Source organism: Rhipicephalus microplus, chromosome 3 (genome assembly GCF_043290135.1).
Source record: "Rhipicephalus microplus isolate Deutch F79 chromosome 3, USDA_Rmic, whole genome shotgun sequence".
NCBI classification, from domain to species: Eukaryota; Metazoa; Arthropoda; class Arachnida; order Ixodida; family Ixodidae; genus Rhipicephalus; species Rhipicephalus microplus.
The window spans coordinates 166,695,140-166,722,726 of record NC_134702.1 but is presented as its reverse complement, the minus strand read 5'-3'; the positions used below and the strand labels follow the sequence as shown (position 1 = coordinate 166,722,726).

The 27,587-nt window shown below is 44.5% G+C and overlaps 1 protein-coding gene across 1 annotated transcript in view; it reads left to right on the top strand.

Annotated features, from left to right (window-relative positions):
* Positions 1-27,587, top strand: part of LOC119183397 (uncharacterized) — a 75,107-nt gene that overhangs the window by 32,006 nt on the left and 15,514 nt on the right. The window contains exons 5-7 of the mRNA XM_037433695.2: positions 5,199-5,581; positions 9,829-10,087; positions 15,306-15,530. Of these exons, the coding sequence (XP_037289592.2) occupies positions 5,199-5,581; positions 9,829-10,087; positions 15,306-15,530 (867 nt within the window). The remainder of the gene's footprint in view (positions 1-5,198; positions 5,582-9,828; positions 10,088-15,305; positions 15,531-27,587) is intronic.

Below are 27,587 nucleotides of genomic sequence, written 5' to 3'. Positions count from 1 at the left end.
GTACGATTTACCCACCGCTTTTATTTTCTTCACTGGGTCCCATCTTTGCGGGACTGGACTGTGCTGTTGCAGCCCGTTGGCTTAGGCGAGTTTGCGACTTATGTCTCATGATGTCCCTGTGCGCTGATCCAAATGCGCGCTTTCGATGCCCGTTGCAGTGGTCACGTTTAGACAAAGACAAAATGCTAGAGAAGCCGGGAACTATACGACGTCAGTCCTTGCTAGAAATTATAGGGGGTCGAAACGAGCCGAAGCCTTCCATTGAGCCGTCTCTCATAACCTGAGTGTATTTGGGACGTGCTGCACTATAAGCCAACCACCATCGTTTCACGATGCTGTGCTTCATGGCATTGGTTTTAGGCTGCGGCATCAGCTCTATATGTTTGGACAGTCTTGCAGGATGGCCGCCTCGATTCCATTTCAGTTTCATTCCAGGAATTTAGAACTTGCCGGAATTCCTTTCAGTTCCACAGAATGAAAAAAAAAGTTAGCTCATTCTAACCCCGTAACTGGTCCAGCAGTTCAACTCCATACCTGTAATTCCTCAACTTATGTAAGGTAGCTCGACACTTCATTGAGTTGAGAATTAACGCCAAGTGCACAATACATGCTACTGCGGTTGCGGGATAGCAACTTCGTGGCGCATATCATTCAGCTCAGCCAGCCAGCTATTCTTATAGGAGTAGTTCTCCCGCTACTGCAGCATTTCCATGGTCAAAATGTTTTGGTGAAGTTTTATTATTTAGGCTGAAATGTGTTCATGCTAAAATGATGACATAAAGTAATTTTAGGCTGACCAAAGTAGTGCTGAAAAAAAGTAAAGAGTTTTGTCAAGCTTCTGCAGGGGTCCTGAATAAGAGGAAAACGAGGATTTGGCTTATTGGGAGCAACGTCCTCAAGATCTGCTTGTAATAATTGGAATAGTGCAACGATGGGGAAGTTTGTGCTTTACAATATACGTAACTCCAAGCTACACTGTTTGTGAGCACTCACACTTGCCAAGGGCGCCTCGCAAGCGCGAACGGGGTGAGGAGAAATTTCTATGGTCGCCTGCTCACAGATTTGCAGTGCCTTCCTTGTCGCAATTGTTATTTACCTGTGCCAAACACTACACTGTTCGTGAGATAGAGATCAGGTGGTGCATCGAATATTAACCACTTTCTTGAGGAGGTATTAGTGGGAACCATTGAGCAAAGGCGCTCTTTTGTCTAGACAAAGGGTACAGTATTGCAAGAGGAAGGGCAGTACTGTGAGGTGAGACGGCACACAAGCTGGTACACGAAATCTTGCTGTAGGTACAAGCATCGCTTCAGCGTCAAATTCAATACACAACACAACTTAGGGAGGCGCTTTTTTGAATATGCATCCGAGTCACCGATGGCGGCAGCAGCAAAAAGAAATTGAGGAATGGGCAGACTAACGTAAGGGAATACGGTAGGCGCCTGGCACATCGCCGAGGGAAAACATCACTCCACGGAGTGAATGAAAATGAGTGGGGCGAAGCGTCTGTGCGTCCATCTGTCCATCCGTGCGTACGGCCGTCCATGCGTCCGTCCCTGAATCTATCCGTCCATTCGTCTGACCACCCATCCGTGCGTCCATTTGTCCGTCTGTCTCTCCATTCGTGCGTCCGTCCGTCCGTCCATCCATCTAGGGAATACTCCAAGTACCCCTATCTCACAACTTTTATTCATATATTCAACATATACAAGTAGCGCCACCCAGCAGACATTTTAAGAACTAAACGACAGGTGGCTACTACTACAAACACGGGATGTACCACCCACGGCGTAAGAAGCTTCGCCTCTAAAAGATTACACTATCTCCCTCTAAAAAAACTATGCGTAGATGGGGTGCAGTGGGTGATAGCACTTATGCTGGCGGCGGCTTTGACACTGGCACTCATCGCGGCGTTGCGCAGGAGCGAAACAGCGGGAGGCGCAAAGCACGCTGAGATGGACCACTGTTGCCTTCTGGAAAGTGCCAATCGTTGCTAATGGGAGATGACAGATAGAAGACTTCGATTGGACACAGAGGTCAGATAGGCCTTTTGTTAACGCACACGGTGCAAATTTATTATTGTTCAACAACGCACAGAATAAATCTCTCACCGGCAGTACTTTGGAGGTGAATATCCAATGCATATATATGAGTGGCCAGTGCACGGTTTTGCCAAATGTGCAGTTGCTTTCTTCAGTAAAGAAAATTGCGAGCAGACGCTACCTGCGTCGGCGTTCCATGACGAGAAAGCAGGTGGGGACGCGAATGTGCAATAAGGGTGTGCCTAGAGGAGAGAGAGGGGGAGCGAGCATACGTACGCCATTGCGAGGCGAGAGAGCAGAAGCCGAAGGAGAAGAGAGTGAGAGGGAGGGGACGCGCATGCGCTGTGGAGCGCGTACGCCACTGGATCAAGCTTGCTCATAACACGTTTCGCATCTAAAGAATTACAGAAATCTTCTCGTAAAGGGAGCCTTGGTTAACATGCGAAGCAGCTCAAGGGTAGAATTCAAGTTCCGTAAACAGTGGCCGTTATAGATGTCCTCTATTTACTCATAATTACTGTAGATGACTTTAAGTTGAGGATTTCGTTTCCTCTTGAGTATGACGGCCTTGTAATCCATAAAGTGGGCAGTGAAAGGAGGGTTGTCTTGCCGATCTTGATGCAAAGTTTGTAGCTTGAAGTGGGAGAAGACGACGCCTATGCAAGTTTTCCTGATTGTAGTAGAAAGTTTATAATCGTACGAAATATACCGGAGAGCGTAACGGCATACCATGTGCTGTAGAAAAATCTTCGTTCATGTTGCGTTAAAGTCTCCGGTGAGTATACAAATGGGTGATCCTTCAACTTGGTCTAATAGTGCATCATTGGCTTCTTGATCTACTTTTACACGTGCCCTCGTGATAGGCTTAGAGCAAGGTAAGCTGTCATCAGGACGATGTTGCTAGTTTCAGTTGCTGAGAATGTTACGGCGTCATGGTCTTCATTGGGACTTTGCCTGGTCTTGAGTAAGTGGGCATCTACTGTGGTTTGCAGTGGTATTGCCACAGAGATTGCTCCTACTAATTATTTTACAAAGACGACCAACGGGACGCTATGTGAGCGTCTACAGTGTCTCGCAACTGACGAGACGCTATGTGGGCGTCTACTGTGCCTCGCGCCTGCTCACACATCTTGGGCAGAGCAGCGCATGCCTCTGGTGTACGAGCACGAGCCGGAATGACTGACGGAGTAGTTGTTCAGAAAGGGACACGTAGGCGAAACGCTTTTAGCAGACTCTTCTTTGTGACATAGCTACTTTACTGGGCACAAGTTCGCCCTCATTAAATTACTGTGTGTGTTACCCCTCTTCTTTTACGTGACAGTATTACGTAGATACCGACACCATCACTGGGGAGTTCCGCGTTCTCTGTGCAGACGATTACATCGTATTCGTTATGGTGGGCCTTGCAGTGTACAATGTTTCGGTAAGGCAGAGCACATCGACTTAGGTGAGTGCGGATGACGCTACGATGTCACCTTAGGGGTATTGATGTAGCACTTCAGCTGCGCGAGCCCTCGTTGTTTCTGTGGATTCTTGCAGGCGGCTTTTACAGCGCGCTTCCGTTCAGGCTCGGCTCGCCCCTCTTCTGCGCAGCAGTCGCAGAATCATGGCTGCTGCCGGTGGCACTCATTGTGGTGGTGAGGGTGCTGGTGGTAGCGTTGCCCGGAGGAGAATGAGCGTAGCTCACGCTGATTGTTTTGTTCTATAGGGGAGTGACGGTGTCACCAGTACTGCTGTCCTCTGGAAGCATGGTCCAGTTTTTGCACGTGCGCAGTGGAGATGTGGACGGTGCAGAAAAAGAACAGGCTCGACCACAAAGTTGCTTCGTATCTAAACGATCAAAAGGCGTAACAGGATTATGCGGCCGTCGTAGTTCCGCACGATGGACACCAAAGACACAGCGCCGCGTTTGCGCAAAGAGAAGAGAAAGACTTCAGAGCAACACAGTCATATAATAACAGAATTGTAGTAGGTACGTCGCTCATGAATGTAATGTTCTTGTAATTAGCAAAGCTAACAAAAATACTGCTTCAATGTTAAATTCAATGATCTGGCTTACTCGGGTTTAAGGTTTGACAAACTGTGCGTCGAAGAAAACATGCTGTACTTTCGGAGAAAAAATTCGCAACTCCATTCCCATTTCATTCCTCCAAGCTTCGTTCACATTCCAATCCAGTGCCACGAACATGTGGAATGAATACGGAGTCATTCCAATTCCTGAGGGGGAACACCGCAACACTGTTTGGCAGATCCGACGCCTTCGCGGAATAGGTTTCATGCAAGGCAGTGACCGAGTAGTTGAGCATGCTAAATTCTTCGGCTGTGAGGCAAGCGTTTCGATGTGAAAGGGCGTATTTTTGTAGGTGTGGTACTTGAACGTGCAGCCACCCATTTGGTTAACGTAAATGCGTAAACGTCGACCGCCCAGTACATAATGAAGTATAATTTGAGTAAATGCTATTCCCATACAAAATACCGGAACGCTTTTCCCTCCAATATGCTGTCTTTCATGCTCCTTAATATTTATTCAAAGCTGACTTACAAACAGCAGAAATCACTGCCGGCTAAAACATCTTACGTTTGTGCGTCCTATAGTGAGGTCTGTACGTTAACATTGTTACACGGAGATATTTTTAGGTTTAGAGTGAAACGTAGGGTAATAAAAAAGTTTTGTAAAGTAAAGGAGTGTATTTATGACCTTGGCATGTGGTGTTTCCGGAAATCGGTTAACAACACTAATTTAAACACACTGCGGGCACGAATTTTGCTCAAAAGAAACACTTTGTCAATTTGTACAATTACCCACGTTTAGTTCAAACGTTATTCTTCAAAAGGTTTTGAACCTTGCAAGCAGTATCAGCCAGGACAGACGCGCTGCTGTGGTCAATGAAAAGACTGCAGCCCCATAGTTTTTTTATTTTTTGTGTACGCACGCCACAATCTGGTTAAAAATAGTATGTAATAGCTCCTCTGTAAAAAAATGAAGCATCATTTTTGGTGGACCATAATTTTGTAATCCCGATGCCAGCTTCACTCTAGTCAGATTCGTTATTGGACGTGTCTTCCGAAATTGAAGAAGAAGAAGAAGAACGTGCTCAGCCAGGCTGCAATTCTGTGTGACACCAGCTTGTCTTTGGTTGCTCTTTATCGTTACAGACGATGCCAGCGAACGCTCCTACGCGAACGAGCGTTGCGAGCATCAAAAGCGGGCCACCAGGATCGTCGTCCAGGGCGTTTTTGGCTGGTGCCGACGCTCAGCAAAGGGCCAAGGCCAGAGCACGTGAATCCCGCCTGGCCTCTGTTCAAGACTACAGGAGCACCACATTTGAGAAGATGGCAGACACCACTGAGCTTACGCCGCACGAACGGCCGAGACAGCAATACCGGACATGGCCTAGACCTCTGATGTCTCTGGTGCCCTGCTGGGTGGGCTCGCTGTGCGTGGGGACGGCACTGGGCTACTCGCTGCCAGCCGGCCGAAGCTTGCATCACGCCAAGGACAGTGGATCCTTCGACATCACCCATGAGCAGATTTTCTGGTATGCATATATAGGAGCTGTTTACGTGAACCTATGTTTTGTTAGCCATAACTTTTGGTGGGAACACGTACCATCATAAAAGCAAATCAGCGGGAGAAGCATGTTCCTGATAGCGCATACCAGGAAATATATATGCAGTTGAAGTAGCACTTTGGCTACTTTTATATTTGTACACGCAGCCACACACCATCGCAACTATTGTTTTTATTTATTTATTTATTTATTTATTTATTTATTTATTTATTTATTTATTTATTTATTTATTTATTACCCTCAGGGCTTACAAGAAGCGTTACAGAGGGGAGGGGCTACATAAATAGTGGATTATAAGGCACGTAAGAAAACGGGGAACTCAAAGAAATAAACCAACAGCAAAAAGGCATGAGCCAAGACATGCATGTTACGGTACAATAACAAGTATAAGGTGAATGTGGTTAAACTGAAAAACACACTGCTAACAACAATACCAAGTATAAGGTGAAAACAACTGAAAACCACACTGCTAAGAAGCAATACGAATAAACAATACGAATATAAAGTGAACATATGCAAGAACTCAAAAGTAGATCGCAGTGGAAAAATTCCGAGTTGACTTTAGCACACGCACCGTCATATTACCATCACAAAGGAAAGAAGATAAGCAGTTAAGACGTAGGGGTGTACGTTCTAGGTAAGGTTTCTAAGTGCACTGCGGAAAAGATGAGTGTCTGCGATAGTCACCAATAAGGCAGGTAGGTGATTGCAATCAGCGCAGTTTTTCGGAAGAAATGAGTTATTGTACGTTGTGGTACGCTGACATGGAATGCAAACATTATGATGGTGGGCAACACGAGCAGGAGCATAGGAAGGAGATGCGATGAAACGGGATCGAAGCAAATGATTGTCGTAATACATTTTAAGAAAGAAGCATAGTCGAGAAAGCTATCTGCGAGAGGCAAGAGAAGGAATGTTAAGTGTGGCCTTCATGTTAGTAACGCTTGCTGTGCGGCGGTACAAGTGTACCGCCGCACAGCAAGCGCACAAGTGTTGTCGAAAGTTGTGGAACGGTAGTGTCAAGAAATTGAAGTAGCTGAGTTATTCGTGAGCTTCGATTGCTCGAATGACGTGAACATAACGTACATAATCACCAAAGTGTTAGAAACGTAGGACTTCATGGTTATAGGAGATTTCTAGATACATTAGTGAACAGAACAATTCTGAACTAGTAAAGTCACTTTTCGAAATATAGGTATATTTCAGCCAAAATGTATGTGAGCCTGGTTGAATGCCAATATGTCGGCCTGTTTAGCACATGAAAAGTGACAATAGCTCTCACTCAGAACGGAAATGAGCAAAGATTTAACCTGCAAATTTCATACATGAAGGAGATAACTTCGAACGTTATCCTAATATTTGTACACCTTTAAATATTACCATAACTAGAACACAGCTAGACGTTATGTGTGCTCTCTGATGGCGCTGAATTACGCTCCCACGTTTCAATATACATATAAACCCCATTAGGTAGACGAAGGGATGGCCGCCACCATTTATAGGTTGGTAAAGCATCCGACGTGCCATTTGAAGGTCGCATAATTGGTTCTTGCTTGTGACAAGTTTTTATTGCCCGTTTTCTCTCCCTAGAATTACATTACAATGACTTTTAATACTGCGATCATTGTCTGCTAGCTATCATTATTTCTATTGTTTACTACGTTTCTAAGACATACATGTTCCCCAGTCATTACCTGCTGCTTCAATGGACAAAAAAATCACCGCAGAAGATCTCCGTGCAGATGGTTCACCAGTGAACGTGAAACCTGTTGCTACAGGTGATTGCAGACATCACACTTGCCGCCAAAACATCAAATGCCGCCAAAAGTAGGCGTCATCCCCGGTGAATGCGCTTTTCCCATTGTCATGTTGGCGCTCCTCTGCTTGCAAGGCCCCTTCCTCGGTTCGCCATTGGTGCTACTTTTGGTTGGGTAGGCTGGCGTATGCATGGCGCGCAGTTGTTGCTTGCGCTTCGCCACCATGGCCTGTTTTTGTACCCAGATTGCTGCATAGGCCTGATGAACATGAATTTTCTCACTGATCAGATTTCGGCGCTGTTCTTGGAATTTATTTGGCTGTTCGGGCGTCCATGCTTTCCATGCCCACCCCACGTGGAGGTTATAAGTTGAAACTGCTGCAAAAGGGCTAGGCGGCATCGCTTTGAAAGGTGATTGACGTCACTGACGGTGCAGCCAATGGACACCGTTACCACTTCTTGAGGCAAACGATTTTTCTTTTCACCTAGCAATATGCACCATATGCAACTTTCATGGCGAAAAATTGCCTAGAGCCAACCATGCAAATCTAGCATCTCGTGAAACAAAGTCAAGCATAGGGTGCATTATTTGCAGTATTGACTTGAAGTATATAATTACAGTAAGTGAAATAAAGTGGAAACAAAAAGTGTTCACAATCCATGTGGACTAATAATTGGCAGATCACACCTACTGTGGAAATCGGCGATATGCGAAGCAGGAATTAGGAAAGCTGATATGCCTCTTTAAACTATACACAACGTTACGAGGCGAACGTAAAGTCTGCCGTGCCCAACTTCCATGTCATGACTAGCATGTTTGAACGTGTTATTTACCTTCGTCGTCTATTCCCGTCACCCGATACAAAATTTAGTATCACATGTCTTGTTAAGTGGAGCTAGCGAAAGGGTCGCGAGCATGCTATGAGCGTAGCATGCAGTCATGTTTTACATGACAACCATAACGTGTTTGTCATGTTTGGACGTGTCATTTATCTTCGTCGTCTATTTACGCAACGTTATACCAAATTGAAATATGTGGAGCTTGAGAAATGGCCACGAGCGTGCTATAAGCGTAAATGTAGTCAAGGCTGTCTATGACTACACATACGCTAATAGCGTGTACACATATCATCAGTATCCAGACGCACATATGATGAATATCATCTTTTGAACATGTCATTTAACTTCGTCATCTATTCACATCACGTGATACCAATTTGGTATATGTGGAGCTGGCGAACCGGCTGCGAGCGCTCTTTGAGCATAGCTTGTAGTCATGTTTGACATGACACGTATATCAAGATTATCATGTTTAGACGTGTCATTTACCTTTGCTGTTCATTGACGCCACGAAATATCAAATTTGCTATATCTTAACCTAGCGAAACGGCCGCGAGCGCATCATGAGCGTGGTATGTGTCATTTTCTTTCATGACACGCATGTCATGATTATTATGTTGAGACATGTCGATTACCATCACCGTGTATTCACGTGACGAAATACCAAACTATGTATATCGGTACCTATAGCGAAACGGCCGCGAGTGCATGAGCGTGGCATGTTGTCATGTTCGTACATGACACGCATCTCATGATTACCATGTTTGCATCAATCATACGCCTTTGTCATATATTGATGTTGCGTAACACCACATTTGGTATGTGTGATGCAAGCCAAACGGCCACGAGCACATCGTGAGCGTCGCATGTAGTCATATTCTTACCTCACACGCCTCTCATCATAATCATGCTTGCACTAATCATTTACCTTCGTCATCCATTGTCGTTCCGTAATACCAAGTTTGGTGTATGTGAAGCTAGCAAAACGACCGCGAGCGCACAATTATCGTGGCGTGTAGTCACTCATGACTTACATGACATGCCTGTCATAATTTCCACGTTAGGGCCTGTCAAATTCGTTGTACATTCAGTCATGCCATACCATACGAGTTTTGAAATGTGTAAAGTGAACGAAGCCACCTCAAGACTATGACATGAAAATCGTGGCATTTATAGCATACATGTCATGATTTTCATATTATGACTCCTCAACTATGCTCATTATAAAGTGATGTTATGCCATACCTATTTTTGTATTGATACCAATATTGAAACGGCCAGGAAAGCTAAATAGATAGATAGATAGATAGATAGATAGATAGATAGATAGACAGACAGACAGACAGACAGACAGACAGACAGACAGACAGACAGACAGACAGACAGACAGAGAGACAGACAGATAGGCAGACAGATAGATAGATAGATAGATAGATAGATAGATAGATAGATAGATAGATAGATAGATACGCCTAAAGTCACTGAAGTGCGCTAAGAAATGCTTCGCATTTAAAACCCACAACTTGCGACCCGTAATTACGACAATTCCCTGACTGACCCTGTTCCCTCTTTTGTTTACTTCCATTGTAATCAGTAATAATTCTTGTACTGTTTGCAGGTTCGGCTCGCTGATGGCTCTTGGAGCGGTGTTCGGCTCGCTAGGAGGGGCCCTTCTGACGCAGCGCTGCGGGCACCGCTGGAGCTTCGCGACCTCGGCCCTCGGCCTGCTCGCCACTTGGCTCTGCATCGGCTTGGGGCACGACGTGTACCTCTTCTACGTAGCGCGCTTCGTCAACGGCTTCTTTACCGGCTTTGTCTCGCTCGTCGTGCCTGCGCACATAGCCGAAATGTCGCTCGCCACGCATCGCGGCACGGACGTAAGTTGACAGCCCTCAGCATGCGCTCCACACTTTTACATCGTGTGGCGGGTAAAGCACGTAAGATGTGAGTCACATGACAGAATGAAGCTGCCAGAACAAAGACCCTTTACTTCTAGCAAGTACTGATTTTAGAGCCCCATCCCAATATTTTGATCGAAGTAAATTAGGTTCAACTGAGTGCACACACAAAATCTATCTTTTATGTATGCTATGCGCCCACACTTTGGAATATTTTAGTTTCAAACCATCAGGCAATGGAAAACCCAAAAGTTTCTTACAAAATTTCAACGTGCTAGCCATCACCGTCTTTTTTTTCTCAGTAGATATTATTATCCTCGTACTCCTCCCTCCCCAGTAGTTTTCAGCACAGAATACAGTAGTTCACTTCCTTTAAGACTGTTCTGTTCTGTTCTGTTTTAACTGTTTTGCTGTGGAGAGGTTGAGGTGCCTATTGCCTCGGCTACTCCATATCACAAAGGTCTGCAGCGAAAAATAAAATAATAATACATACCGGTACCCAAATATTAAGTATACGCAAAAGAAAAAAAACATAATAGGACACTGAAAACAGTTCAAATAACATGCCAATACACAGTTTTCTTCACGCGGTTCACACAGTCATAAACTACTTACACGCACATCTTACCAACCTAATGTCAGTATATACATGACCACATTTTACAAAATACCCATCTCTGGCTGTCAGTCATAGGCGCTTGTCCAGTCCGGTCTCCACTAAAAGTCTGTCAGGAAGATTATTGCCTTTTTCTGGAGATGCATCTCAGGCCATGGTCCAAGTAGTTTCTTTAATGTGAGGGGCCGTCTGTCCAAACTTGCTAATTTGTCCTTTAATTTTTCTCTTTAATTTGCGTACTTAACGCACTCCAAAAGAATATGGCGAACATTTTCTTCTGCATGACCACAATGACATTCCGGCGAGTTGGATATATGTATCTTGTGCAGGAAGCTGTTTGTGTATGCTACTTTCAATCTAAGTCGGTGGATCAATGTCTCTAGGTGTCGTGGGAGGTCTGTCGCTATGGAAAATTTTCTGTGTGGATCAACTTCATAAAGTACCGTTTCCTTTGATTTAGGGCTCTCAAACCACTTCTCCATCGAACATTGGAATAAAGGGAAATGAAGGTGCTGATAGTCTCGCGAAGGAATCATTGAAGGAAGTACGGGATTGCACAATTCCTATGTCTGGGGCGGATATTCGACATTTTATATCGCAAGGAGCTAACCATTGTCCTTTAAGACTGGAGGCATTGGAGGCTTTCTGAATTTTATCTTGTTTTGCACTGTCTTTCTGATCCGCCCACGGTTGACCATGCGCCGACGTCAAGCGATGTGGTGTTTACATGACCTTACGTTTTTGAGACGTCATCAAGACGTCACAAATTTTTGCAATCTGTAAACTCACGTTGACACCGCCGACGCTAACGGTGATTTGTCCAATCTGATGCGGTGAGGCATGTTGACTTCTCAGTTGATAATTATCGGAAAAACTTGTGCATGCAAATGAACGGGCCAGGCAGGCATTTAATACGTTCAGATTACTATTTCCAGTACCTACGAAGACATTAAAGCAATGAGTGGAATGTATTTGCTGTAAAAAAAAAATGACACAGCGATAGATATAACGCCTGTTCACCAGGCCGGCTGTTCCCTTCGGTGACTTCCATTTCTTTCTCTTTTCACTAGCCGAGCTCAGGCCAGTGCATCAGAGCCGATCTTGCTTCCCTACACTCGGCAACGCAGCGACATTCCAAGGCTATAGCTGCGAAATCGCGTCTGGGGGCTGCCGTTGGGTGTTGCGTGTTGGTCCATCTTGGCCATACAGTGGCATGGTTTGGTATGGTGGATGGTCTCGGCTGTGCCTTAGTACTCTCTTTTCCGCACCTCGTGAAAAGTGTTGAAATTTCAGGTGGCCGACACTGACTCTCTCGTTGCAGCCGCAGCTATCGGCCAAGTTGCGACTCAACGTGGTATGCAGAAGGCACATCTAGCAGGGAGCAGTGAATATATGGCCCGGGAAGGCGCCTTCAATGATTGTACGGTTGTCCTTCTGAACATTCTATTTTGGTTTTTGCACACCACAACGTCGACGGCCATGAAATGCCAAGTTTGGAGGAGTTGAGCGCCGCAGTCACCATAAGCTCCTTGGCAGGCATTAGCTGCAAGGTCGTCGGCTTTGCGTCTGCCTTAACGCCTTGCGTAGTAGAGCGGCCCAGGTGTGAGGAGCGTAGGTCACCATTGGTCATCGATGATCTACGGCTCTAGTGACGGGTATTTGATGACAACAATGACAGTTCGGTCCACTTCACATAGAGACAGTGACTCTGGAAGTTGTGAGCGTACGCCGGCTGTGGAGGCGGTTCGGGGGGGATAGAGTGTCATGACAGGTTGTTTGGGTGCAGACTTCATCAGGATAGATGATGCAACGTCAAGGAGCTCCGGAATAGTCAGTGACTCCGGTGTACTTTGAATACTGTGATGGATGCTACGGGCTGTCCCTGACCTCCACAAAAATCGAATGTGTCAGGAAAAGAGTGGCCAACAGAGTGTTTGCACGTACTGCTGGTCTTGAAGGGCGCGTCACTGACTGTTCTTGCTTGAAGTGAGTCATGTTGATGAAGGTTGTGTAGAAGGCCACATCGTAGAATTGAAGGTCCCTGGCAAGAAATATTGCTCGCTGACTGTGTTGCTGTCTACCACGTAGCCTTCTGCGATGCCGTCTGCGCAGGGGCTGCAGGGCACAACTGTGCCGTTGAAGTCGCTAGCATCGCAGCTACCATCCGTGGTAGAGAGCCGCTATTCGATCTTGCGAACTGCGGGTCAGCAGCCAAGTTCCTTTATAGGCCACCGCGACGGCGCTGCGTAAAACCCTCGTAGGCATGCCATGCCCTGGTAGCATCGCGAAGGTGGTCGAGACAATCATCCACTTCGAAATATTCACTTGTGGCCTCCTCCAGGCAAGGAGTGGGCCGAGAGGTCTCTGCCCACAGCAATACATCGTCCTGGATGCCGCGAAACACCGACACTGCCGCAGCCTTGACATAAAAGCAACAAGACTTTATACCACTCACAAGCAGCTTACAGACATCTCGCACCATTGTTAGCTGAAAGGGTGACCATGTGCTTTGCGTTGAAGTGGCAACAAAGGAACGCATGAAGTGTTCTTAAGGCCAACGTGAAGAAATCGCATATTACTGCCGTTTTCGAACTCTTTGTACGGGAATACTTGAAGTCTATGTCGGCCCAGAAGAATTTTGTACGAAATTAAGCTTTCATGAAAAGCACAATATTATTAAGAATACTTAGAGAGAATTCTAGCTAGCAGAGAAAAAAAGGCAAACTTTGAAGAGTTTGTGCTTTTTGAAAAGGCCTAACTGCTAGGTAAACGTAAAAATTTCTAAACGCTTCATTATTATAACTAAAGAAAACCTCTTTAGTACCTCTTTAAAGTGCAAGAGGGAGAGCCCCAAAGCTTGTTGCTCAGCCCGTTGAACAGGCCGGAATGCGCGAGTGCTCTCTCGCGGTGCTTGGGTCAGCTGTTCTGTATACGCCGTAAGGGTGGTCACGCTGCACACAGGATTGGACTCCGCCATAAGCTTCTTCGCAACTAAAGAATATTACCATATTGACTGAAAAGTTAATGCGCTTATATCGGTATACTCAACAACAAAGCAAAAGACTGAGCTAAATGGTAAAACGAAGCTTTTATACTTAGTGAACTGGAAGTGTTCTGGCTGTTTTTATAAGGATATTTGATTAAGGGAGTCTGAAATTTTTAATGGGATAGCGTTGAAACACTCATTTTACAAAAATTATGGCATCGCTGATGGTGTCGTTGGCTGTGATAGAGAAATCACTGCCTAGTGCGTGAACAAAAATTGACAATGAAGTAAACAAAGTAACTTTAGAAAAACTTGTTTTCGAAGTGCGAACTGAACGCAGGCTGTCTTTCTGGCTAGCAGATGTTTACCGTGGAGCAACATCTTTGCTGGAAACTGCTTTGGTATGACCCATATATAGTGCAAGCTGCTGTACCAAATATACTGCTGACCCATATATACTGCAAGCTTCAAGCTGTTGTATTTACTGCATACTGTAAGCTGCTGTACAGTTCACATACTTCGCAAAGGGCACGCAAAGCAAGCTCACATCAATTGAATTCAATATCCGTGGTTTTGACATCAAAGCAACAAGACTTTCGACCACCCACAAGCAGCTTAAAGACATCTCGCATCTTGTCGGATCCTGTGACGAGTTTTAGCTGAAAGTGTGACCGCGTGCTTTGCGGTGAAGTGGCAAAAAGAACGCAGGAAGTGTTCTTAAGGCCAGCTTGAAAAATTATTTTCTTTTTTAAAGCAAGACGTGGTTTGCTTAGACTTTACTAATTACATAACCATTTAGAGATATATCAAACGCGCATCGCGAGAATTCGTTCTTGGAACGCATCAGTACGAAAGGTATGTTCAAGTATGGGACAAATCGCATATTTCTGGCATTTCAAAGTATTTGTCCGGGAATATTTCAAGTCTATTTCGCCCTTAAAACATTTTTGTACGAAAGTAAGCTTCCCTGAAAAGCATAATATTTCTAAGATTACCTAGAGAGAATTCCAGCTAGCATAGATAAAAATGGCGATCTTTAAATAGTGTTGTGGGTTTAGGAAAGGCCTAACTGCTAGGTAAACGCAAAAATTTCCGAACGCTGCAGTGTTTTAACTAAAGAAAACCTCTTTAGTACCTCAAGCATCATGTAGCACCTATTTTAAGTTCCGCAAACAAATATAAGTTATATATACATTATTTATATATGCTTAGTGGCGAAAGTAGCCGTAGTGTTCCAAATGGTCACTCACGACACCGCTCTAATAGCGCAGCGCAGTGAAACCTGGAACTTTTTCTAATTTACTTTTCTCCCTGTTTTTGCTCATAGTTTTCTTTGCTTTTTTTTTTCGGTCTTAGTTGTTCTTTCCCTTTCATTTTCTTGTTGAAAATGTTATAAATGTGAGCACTGACAAAACGTCCACCCTGTAAAGACGAAGGCCAGAGTGTATATATATATATATATATATATATATATATATATATATATATATATATATATATATATATATATATATATATATATATATATATATTGCGTGTGGTGGGGTAAAAATACTTCCCCTTAAAACTCCTGTCCGTATACGTGCACTGTACAGGGAGCCTTGCACCACCTGGTCATCACACTGGGCGTGCTGTATACGCACACCGCTGGCCACTTCCTTGACTGGTCCTGGTTGGCGCTGTGCTGCGCGCCGCCCGCGCTGCTCTTGCTGCTGCTCACCGGTTGTTTCGTGGTCGAGTCACCCCGGTGGCTGCTGTACTGCCACAGGCGACAGCGTGCCCTTGAAGCCTTGCTCAGCGTGCGCTCTTGCGGAATTGAGGTGGGATGTCAAAAGAGCTTCTTGTAGGAATGCGAGATTGCAGTGCCACATGAAAATACGAAGGTTCTATCTATCTATCTATCTATCTATCTATCTATCTATCTATCTATCTATCTATCTATCTATCTATCTATCTATCTATCTATCTATCTATCTATCTATCTATCTATCTATCTATCTATCTATCTATCTATCTATCTATCTATCTATCTATCTATCTATCTATCTATCTATCTATCTATCTATCTATCTATCTATCTATCTATCTAGTCAGCCTGTCTGTCTGTCTGTCCGTCCGTATGTCTGTCTGTCAGTCCCTCCATCCTTCCGTTCTTCTGTCTGTCTGTCTGTCTTTCTGTCTGTCCCTCCGTCCATACGTTCTATCTATCTATCTATCTATCTATCTATCTATCTATCTATCTATCTATCTATCTATCTATCTATCTATCTATCTATCTATCTATCTATCTATCTATCTATCTATCTATCTATCTATCTATCTATCTATCTATCTATCTATCTATCTATCTATCTATCTATCTATCTGTCTATCTATCTATCTATCTATCTATCTATCTATCTATCTATCTATCTATCTCTACCGTTGGTAAACATTTACTAAAAACAGAAAGGTCGCAAGAGAAACCAGGCCCCAGAGGGTCAGCTTCCCTACAGTACTAGGTAGAACCTCTAGTCAGGAAGCCCATTGGTTGTGGCCGCTGTCCTGGAACGCCGGAACATGGCTTGTTGGCCCGGAAGTTCCTGGCAGCCGAGGAGGCTTGCCTTCCAGTCCTCTGTGGTTGTATTAATAATCGGGGCAAAAAAAAGGGATTGAGCTGCTATGCCCATGCCATATGAAAGGAGTCAGCCCCCTCCGCACAGTTACTGGAAGTGGCCGGAAAACGAAGAGTCAAAATATTCAGGCACTGCCGGGCACCGTAGCGTATTCCTGAATAGATGGAGAAGAATTTTCTCGTCCGCCTTCATGAGTCCTTTGCAGGGGGCAGGAAAGCGTTGGTGGGAGTCCTGGTAATGGGAGGAGGGGCTTTCTCTTCTACATCACAGGGATCGCCGGTGGGCAAGGCAGTGGCCCAGGACATCGCCGGCCCTTGCTGCCGGGTTGGGTAAACGGCTGCAGTAGTCTATCAAGACTGACAGGGCGATGGTCGGTCCTTCCGTGCACCCAAGAGGTGGCTATAGCTTTTGCTAACTCACACGACCGTTCTAAAATTATAATATCAGGCAACAAAGAGCTTGCTGCAATTTCCAACTCGAACAGATCTCACCCCTAGCTGCCAAAATTTTTAAATCTTGTCCGCAGGAAGCTTACGCCTTTTCCCGTTCTCTATTCTGCCGGAAAGCAACCAGCGTAACCATTACAAACTAGACAAAGGATTACTGAGTGGCTGGCTGGCCCATCACATACGACAGTAACTTATTATCAGGGCATTCTAGCAGGACTTGTTAACCATACACTAATTCCAGAACTACTGTACTGTCCAGGCAGCCAGGTATTTTCCTTTGTAAACTTGTAGTCAAGGGAGTTGACCATTGCGTGCTTTTGCAATAGTTGGAAAATTTCATCAGATATGCTCACTCAAATCGAGGCTTCGTTTGCGAAGAGCCACAGGGGCATGCGGATGCCGTTTTGGCACTGCAGTATTGAATGTTTTTTTTTTTTGCTCCTAAATGTGCGTTCATGTGCAGTGAGTAACATAAAACTGGTGGCAAGATGATAGAGCAGATGCGGCAGCCTGCTGTATCCGCAGAACTGTAATAGTGTTCTTGGTTAAGTACGTGACCTGGTGTTTAAACTCATCACAATTTCAAATTGGCAATTACGAAAAATCATTTACTGCACCTCCCCTGTCACCTGGTAGCGTTTTCTCTATTTTCAATCACACCAATTATTAGACAAGTGAAAAATGTTTCTGCGCATATAGTGTTTTTATGTCACCCTGTAAACGCGAGGTTGTCAGCCATCTATACACCCTTGAAGTATCTGTAGTGCAAACCAGGGTGGAATCACAGGTAGGGGTATTGTCATACATAGTGCTTCAAATCTCTGCCCTCCCGTCCACCCAAACAATATCCAACTAACCGTGATTGATAACAGTATTAAACCACCCCGTGTATGTAGGCACTAGATCGCACGTTAGGAATTCATTCAAAAGCGTCATTACTTGGCTTTCGCTTGACGTTGAAGCAACTTTCTCCTTCAATAAATAAATAATAATAATAAAAATTGAAGTAACTAAAATATTGAAGTAACACGAGATTGAAGTAACTAGAAGAATACGAATGGTGTGGAGCACATTTGGCAAGCACTCTCAAATCATGACAGGCATATAGCCACTATCCCTCAAGAGGAAGGTATATAACAGCTGCATCTTGCCGGTACTTAGCTACGGAGCAGAAACCCGGAGACTGAAAAAGAGGGTTTAGGTTAAATTGAGGACGACGCAGCGAGCAATGGAAAGAAAAATTGTAGGTGTAACCTTAAGAGACAAGAAGAGAGCGGAGTGGATTAGGAAACAGACCGGGGTGAAGGATATCATAATTGAAATCAAGAAGAGGAAATGAACAAGTGCCGGGCATGTAGCACGTAAACAGAATAACTGCTGGTAATTTAGGGTAACTAACTGGATTCTTAGAGAAGGCAAGCGGGTTAGGGGGAGACAGAATGTTAGATGCACGGGCACATGAGATAAAGAAGTTTGCGGCTCTAAATTGGCAGCAGCAAGCACAAGATGGAGTTGACTGGCGGACCATGGGAGAGGCCTTTGTCTTGCAGTGAGCGTAGTCAGGCTGATGATGATGATGATGATGATGATAATGATGATTATGATATAATAATGAAGACAAAATAACAAATAATCATTCCCAAACCGTACCCAGTTACGCAACATTCACGCGATATCCCCACCATTCTACGACGCATACTCGAGTTCCCCCCATGGGAAGTTGCAGGCGGCATCCTTAAATGCGAAGCATTTCTTAGCGAACTTTGGCGACTTTAAGCGTATCTATCTATCTATCTATCTATCTATCTATCTATCTATCTATCTATCTATCTATCTATCTATCTATCTATCTATCTATCTATCTATCTATCTATCTATCTATCTATCTATCTATCTATCTATCTATCTATCTATCTATCTCTCTATCTATCTATCTATCTATCTATCTATCTATCTATCTATCTATCTATCTATCTATCTATCTATCTAGCCAGCTAGAATATTTAGCTTTCCTGGCCGTTTCGATAATGGTATCGATAGCAAATTTGGTATGGCATAATATGATTGTATGAAGAACACATTTGACTAGTTATAACATGAAAATGATGATATGCGTGTCACGTGACAACATGACTCCATGCCATGCCCATGATGCGCTCGCGGCCGTTTCGCCAGCGTCACATATACCAAATTCGATATTACAGTACGTGAATGGCTGACGAAGCTATGTGACTGGTGCAAACATGTTAATCATGAGATGCGTGTCATGTAACAACATGACTACATGCCACGCTCATGATTAGCTGGCGGCCGTTTCGCAAGCTTCACTTATACGAAATTTGGTATTACGGGACAAGAATGGATGACAAAAGTATGATGCTGCATGGTGCAAACATGAGATGGGTGTCATGTAGCAACATTGTTACATGCTACGCTCATGATGCGCTCGTGGCAGTTTCAGTAGCTTCACATGTACTAAATTCGGTATTACGCGACACGAACATACGACATAGGTAAATACACATCCAAACATGATAATCACAACATGCGTGTCATGTAACAACATGACCACATGCCACACTGATGATGCGCTCGCGGCCTTTTCGCTAGCTTTACATACGCCAATTTTGGCATAACGTGACGTCAATAGATATGTGACTGGTACAAACATGATAATCATGAGATGCGTCTCATGTGAGAACATGGTTACATGCCACAGTCAATGTGCCAACACATTACGACGTGACGCGGCCCGCACGCTCGCCGGCGTTCATTTCATCGCGTCACGCCGGCGTTGCCACGCCAGGCGCCGGTCCAGCCATACACTCGCAAGCGCACGCCCCGCCGCATTGCTTTGACGCAGGCGCGTTTTAGCGCATCCGGCGTCCCTCCGTCATGAAAAGAGGGCGACGCAGTGTTGTCTGGGTAATGCATCGGCGCGAAATGCAGCATGTCGCATTTCACGCTCGTTGCCGTCAGGCCGCGCCGACGGACGCAGGCCGCACCTAGCATCAGACTCGCGTTTTGCTAGCGTAGCGTCCCTGTGCCCAGCGTGTGCGCGCGTCAACGTTGCGTTGGAATATATTGCGCCCTTCATGATGCACTCGCGGTCGTTTTGCTAGCTCCTCATACACCAACTTATGTGTCAAGTAACGTGAATGGATGACGAGAGTATATGACTGGTGCAAACATGAGAATCCTGACGGGCGTGTCATGTAAGAACGTGACAACATACCACGCTCATAGCGTCCTCGCGGCCGTTTCGCTAGCTCCACGTATACTAAATTTGGTATCACGTCACGTGAATAGATGACGAAGGTAAACGACACATTCAGACTAGAGCGGTGCGCCACCGCCAACGCCGACGTTTTCAGAGCGGACACGCCGCCGCCGCGCCACAATTCGTCGTTTTGATTTACCACGATGCCGCGGCGGATTCGCTCACCCCGCATGGTTAAGTCGCACAACGCCGTCAATTTTAAAGGCTCTGGCCACACCGGTCGTCCTTGCTTTTACTAAAACGACCAAAGCCAGTGAGTGTTTCGACATCACAATGTCCTCAGTGATCGAAAAGCGCACGGCTGATGCCGATTGAGAAGGCCACAGGTTCAGAGTAAAAAATCTTACCACAAAACCGAGAGTGGAGTCTGGCTCGAGTGTCTACGCGAGTAGAACTTGTTGTTGGGCTATTTGGTAGAATATTGCAAATAATCAATTTGAGCGCAAGCACACGACCGCTTCACGCACACACATGTGCACACAAACACAACGTTTTACGTGTTTGATGTCTGGTTGTGTGCGTGAATGTATCGTGTATTTGCACTCAAATTCATTTTTGAAATGTCTACGTGGGGCACGCGAGGCTGATTAAACGGCGCTTCGACCACCATGGCTTGAAATCGAAGAACCAAGCCTCCACAAAACACATGATGACCACAAGCCCCAGCGTGTGTTTGTCTTAGTTTTATCTTCTTGTGTATGTGTTTTATGAACGCTGGGTTCCTAGATTAAAAGCTGTGTACCAACAGGCTTTCCAACCACAATGGGATTGATGGAAAGTTGAAGCTTCGTATCTGCTGCGTGCGGATTTCGTTCTTGACATTTGCGGCACTCGTTCACCGAGAATAAAACAAAGTGACGTAAACTTATTCTCAACAATTACTTCCTTAGTTCGTCCAAATATAAAGGCGATTGCAGAAACTCTGCGTGACCTCGATATTGACTCAAAACCGGGACAAATTGAACCAAACTGGGTTATTATACACTGCTAAGAATTCTTCTCGAGATTAGGCACTAGCAAATAATGCAGAATTTTTAATGGTGAAAATAAACATGCGTTTCGAACTAGGAATATGCATCAATAATTTATAGTAATAAAAATATTGTATAAAGAACGTTAAGTTATAAACATCGTTTTTATACCAACGGGAGACACGTGTGCTCATGCGAAGAAAGATCGTGAAAGCTGTGGTTCGTATACAACACAACCAATTTTCTTCAAGGTTTTAGTACAAATCTGTGTGAGCTTCAGCGAACGACAGGAGCAAGAAAAAATTGTCGCACGATTAGGGTCGTGCTTCAAAAATTGAAGCACGACCTTAAGCCGAAACGTAGTTATACAGACAATAAAGTCAAAGCTATGCAGTTCTCTTGGTGAATTTATGATTTTATATTATTAGGGATCGGTGCGTGAATGACACTTTGCCAAAACTTTCAAATGCCAACGTTAAATACGCAACGTTGCCTAAACCAGGAAAGCTAGCATGCCCGCGCCGCTTTGAAGAAGATAGCGTTCCTTGCGCCGCTCCCCAACACAAACATATACACACGCCTGTGAATACTGTAGGCCAGGTGAAGCTGCTGCGTGCAGAACCAAAGTGAAACCGAGAACACCCGTAGGCAGTGCGCTAACTAAATTGATTCAATTCCAACAGTGCAATTCCCATAATTAGCACAATATTTGAATGATCGCACCGCCCAATTTTCTTGAACGTTATAGTGCAAATCTGTATAAGCTTCGGCAACTGACAGGAGCGAAAAAAAAATTCACCACCCAAGATTTTGCGAAAGCTGGAACGTGTGGTCCCGGTGTTCAGCAGTAGGTTGAGCCCGACCCCGCACTACAGCCTTTCGCATTTATTGGTTACATATTCGTGCTTCTTAATGAAGTTAGACACATGTTTCACTTGGTCTACTACAGTGTTTATTTCACATGCTTCACATTGTGCCTCACAAGATGACGGTCATGGAAGAGTGTAATTAGTGGTTAAATGCTTTCGGGTTGCGTTAATTGCATTGGTTGTTTTCGAACAACTGGCGGTGTGTAGGTGTGGCAGTTAGATATTTAGTTATCGCAGTAAGTGCTATCTTTCGCATATCATGGTATCTTTTAAACGACATTGTTCTCTCTACTGCTTCTATATGAGTCTTTGATAACTTCCTTTGTCAGATAAATATATCTGCGGGTTCGTACGCTGTATTACCATGTCATTTACTCATGCAAATGAATGAATGCATAACTAAAGAAAACGAACAAAGTGTCATTGTGTTCGATTCTTTGAACAAACAAAATCGTCATATAGGTGTTGAAATGCAGCTCTCTGCACCCGCCGCTTCCCCCCCCCCCAAAAAAAAAAAAAACTGATGCCTACCTGAAGTCAATTGAGCAATGTATGCAAATTGGGAAGGAAAGCTTGATAATTCGTTATATATATATATATATATATATATATATATATATATATATATATATATATATATATATATATATATATATATATAGTTGCCGAGACCTCGACAACTTCGCTCGAAGCTTAAGGTTTCGCGAATATTTCTTGGACAGGCCTTCTAACCATGAAACAATTCACCGTCGTAAATGAAATGATTGGACACCGAACATTATTCGAGACAGGTGCTTGGACCTTTCTATCACCGCAGTACAGAACGATATAGTTCAAGAATACCACAGACAGAAAGGAAACCAAGAAAACTAGACAAAATCTGAAAAATTAAGTATGATAAATTTGGCATCTAGGAGAGACATAACAATAAAACTCGCTGACAAAGGAGGAGCAATTGTAGTCCTTAATACAACCAACTACTTACAAGAAGCATACCGCCAACTAGACGACTCAAGATTTTACGAACGCCTCCCAGGTGATCCGACAGACGAATACAAACGTATCGTATCAACAGAGCTAAAGAAACTGTTGGATGCAGAAAAGATAACCAACACTGACCACAAACTGATGTGAGCAGCTTACCCTCGTCCAGGTCGCGTCTACATCCCCCCAAAAATTTATAAACACCGTAACCCAGGTCGACCAATCATATCACGCATCGGTACAATAACTGAACCCATATCAGGGTACGTGGACAAACTAATAAGCCACATTCCATGCACCCTTGAGTTGTACATAAAAGACACCACACATTTTCTTCGAGACATTACAGGTCTGTGTGTGCCGAAAAACTCTTACTTGGTTACTCTTGATGTCTCTTCATTGTATACAAATATTCCTCACGATGACGGCATAGCTGCATTACAAAACATGTACACAAGCCATAGAATATCCAACACACCAGATTTCTCTGCTATCTAAACTTTGACGAGGATGGTACTCGAATTAAATTCATTCGAGTTTAAGCAAGAGTATTTTCGACAAATCAGCGGGACCGCTATGGGCACCAAAATGGCACCTAATTATGCCAACATATTTATGGGAAAGCTAGAATCTGAATTTCTTGCACAAAGATCCTTGAAACCAATGTTATACAGAAGATGCATAGACGACATCTTTCTTATTTTGACCCACAGCGAGGACGAACTTCTCAGCTTTATCGACACTTACAATGCCCTACATTTGAACATACACTTTACACACACATACTCGCAAGTAACCGTAAATTTTCTTGATGTTACCATAACGATAGAAGAAGAGAAGCTCTCTACAACCCTATATCGTAAACCAACGAATTGACAACAATACCTCTGTTACCAAAGCGATCAACCACGACACTGTAAAAACAGTATTCCATACAGCCAGGCTCACCGGTTTAAGAGAATCTGCTTTAGAGACGCTGACTTTGACAGGAGCTCACAGAGGCTAAAACTTATGCTCGAGAAACAAAAATACCCCCTACATGTAATTAATGACGCTGTTCAAAAAGCGAGAAAACTAAAATGTGAAGACTTACTTATGAAGCGACCACCGCAAGAAGACCCACAACGAACAAACCTCTGCTTGGCTTACAGCACAAACTGCCCCAATGTAAACAAAATCCTTAATCGACATTACAACATTCTGGAACAAAGTGAACGTCTGAAACGCGCATTCCCATCCGCTCAAGGCGTCGTTTACGGACGACCACGTAACCTCAAAGACACACTTGCCCACTCTCAAATTAATGCATCACCCCCCAATAATTCATGCCGAACTTGTTTAAAGCCACGATGTCTTGTATGTAAGGTGATGCGAGAAACACACAAAGCAACCAGCACACAATCTAAGTTTTCGATTAACGTACGAGGAAACCTAACATGCGATTCCTCTAATTTGGTATACCTACTCGAATGCACGTGTGTGGTATGCAGTACATCGGACAAACAGAAACACCATTTAGGATTCGCTTCAATAATCACAGAGCCCATGCGAAATCAGCCCCATGTCTACCTCTATCAAAACATCCCAATCTTCCCGACCATGCATTCGACAAACTATCAGTATTAAATCCCGTTCTTAGAGACGGGATTTAATTCAAATTGAGAGCGTGAACAACGAGAGTCATACCTTATCCACCAATTTAACACCCTCGATAGAGGAATAAATGAGAATCCTGGTACACTTGCAGCAATTAAAACATTAGAAAACAATAACGGCAATAATGAAAATAGTAACTGAGTTCACGGCACTGCAGCTGCAAAGGGCACTGGACAACTCAAAACAATTCCAAGTGTAACTACTCTTCCTAAGTGCAGCTGTAGTCTGTTTTCTGTTTTATTTTACTACCCAATTTATTGTGCCATGCATAATATGCCCAACAGCAACCCTGTGCACAGCCGGGAGGCCCCCACTGCACGCGTAATCCAGAAGCGGGCAAGGAATTCGCATTGCGCCCGCTTACCAGCCTCTGCCTCAATACGCGGCACCCCTCTTTCTACGATGAAATGTTGACGGGGCGCCGAGTAGTTAAATGCTTACAACTTCCTAAAATGCCCGCTTACCAGCCTCTGCCGCAATACGCGGCACCCCTCTTTCTACGACGAAATATTGACGGGGCTCCGAGTAGTTAAAGGCTTTGAACTTCCTAAAAAAGCTCTTTTTTGCCCCACACCGAACCGCCAGTGCCAGGAGGCGCCGTCTGGTCGGGAAGAATGCGTTAGTGAAAGGAAGCATACACAGACCGCTGACATCGGAAAAGTGAAGGGAATAAAGGGGAGAGAGATGAAGGGGGAAGTGGAAGGAAGAGTGGAAGGGGGGGGGGGGGGGGGCGTCCGAGGGGAGTCTACCTTATATTCTTTTTCTCTTGTTTCCTTTTTTTCTCTCTTTTTTTCTTTTTTTCTGTCTTTTTCCTCTTTCCTTTCCCTCTGATTTGAGATTGTATAAAGCTGAGCACCAACAAACTGTACTTTTAATTCTGATGAATAGGCCGAAAAGTGAAACGTCGAAATAAACCACGTTGTGACTGCTCACCGAGGATCTACCGGACTATATATATATATATATATATATATATATATATATATATATATATATATATATATATATATATATATATATATATATATATATATATATATATATATATATATATATATAAACACGTAACCCCTATCGAATAATTTTGTTCTTTATGTGCCGACGCTCTTTCCTTGCACCTTATTTTCAGTACTGAAAATGTGCGTGCTATACATGTCAAAGCGTATTAACAATTGCTCGTACCACCACTAGGATGATATTGACGTCATAAGAAACTGAGGTACAGACATTGGGGGGTCCAATCCGGACATCATAATCATGACACAAAAGTCGTGTGCGGCATCTTATACCTGAGTTCCCTCTCATAACATTGTGCTGATTTTATTGTGCTGATTGTGCTTATTTAAGTGCTGATTTAAGTGTCACATCAATATTTCTCATTTGAGCTTTGCATATCATTAATTCCCACTGTACGTGGTATTTGCTATTTTTTTTCTTCTGTTTTATGATAAGTTTTATTCTGAGTACACCGTGGTCACGTACTTTGTCACATTCGTGAATCAGCGTTTCTTGGTCCGGTCTTTCCGTCTTTTGAAGGGCCACTCACCAGGCCCCGTAACAAATTCTAGTTGGACCATGGAACTTGTGTTTACAATGAGGAGCATTATGCTAGAAAACTTTTTTCAGTGGTTTACTACGAGCTGAGAAAACGGTTTCTTCGAAGCAGCGCGAAACGAGCATGACAGAAGGTGAGCTCGCTCCTGCGTTGCTTTCGCAAGCCAAATTTCTTCCCAACCCTCTCCGGCATCCGATCAAAGAGGTCACGTGCGCATGACGTGCCTGAACCAACTCAACCCCCGAACATGGTATACGGGTGTTGTTTTGTTGACCAGCCTGTTGACTAGTGTTATTTCATGGTCAACTGCACGGAGGAAGGAAAGATAGTAGAGGGTGGGCCCACCCGGCGCATTACGTGAAATTTGTGGAGGAAATGACATCATGGCAGCCATATTCACTGGGCACTATGGTGGCGTTGCAATGGTTATATGTTGCACAGTGTAGCTGGTCGAGAAGTGAGCGGCCGCGGCTGGCGGTGCCATTTGTGCCTTCGCTGATCTCGTGCTGAGCCGTGACGGACATTATCCGTGCTCTGCGCCGCGTTATTGGTTACGCGGTGTTATCCTGGCAGTTACTTTACTCCTAGCAACGTTTACAAAACCCTTTGTCCACCACGGAGCCTCAACATCGCATAGAACAAGCGCATATTCATGTGTCGGGCGGCGGATGGCGTGGATGGAGCATTTGAAGTGTTCAGCGAAATCGTGGTGGGCACCATGACGAGGCGGAACAATGACGAATGCCTAGCAGGTCAGTGACAGTTGTGCAGTGCACCTGATTGTGACAACGGACGAACGTGTGTGACCCAGCAAGACGCAGTGAGGACCATGTGCACATACGTAGTATCTCATTCGATGTGTGTACAGTAAGAACTTCCATGTGCGTATTAAAATGCCTTTTCCGTTTCGCTTGTTAGACTCGCACCCAGCATTGTAATCTCCACCTTAGAGCAGCCGCGTTCAAGAGTCACTTGCACCGTGCTCAAAGTCACCACGGTCGCAGAATGCTGACGCCAGTGAGTTTCACGCGCAACACGGGCACAGTATAGCCGGGCGCCACGTCGGCCGCATGGTGGAATGCGCCGTAGAAGGGGCACGACTGATCCTCTTGTCTGTACAGTTGCTGAAATAATGAAAGCACTCGTCGTTGTCAGTGAATCTAGTGCGCGTTCTCTTGTGCTTGCCTCGTTGTCCCAGCTGTTACGCGCCGTTAATATCGGACGAAACAATTTCGCGGAAGGTGTCGCGCTGGCCCAGAGGGTTGATCTTCATTCCATTGGTTTTGAATCGTCACGACGTGCGCCCTGCACAACCCACGTGCTTTCCGAGCCGGAGAGAGAGTCGCACCTTCTGCTTTACATTCGGATGTAAAAAAGAGAGGAGGATTTGCTAAGTCGATACGGCCAACTTTGGGCTTCACCACGGCTTCACAAGGAGCGACGTCAGGGCCTCTCCGAAGTTGTTTTCTTCCTCCATGGTCTACTACCTGTTTCTGTG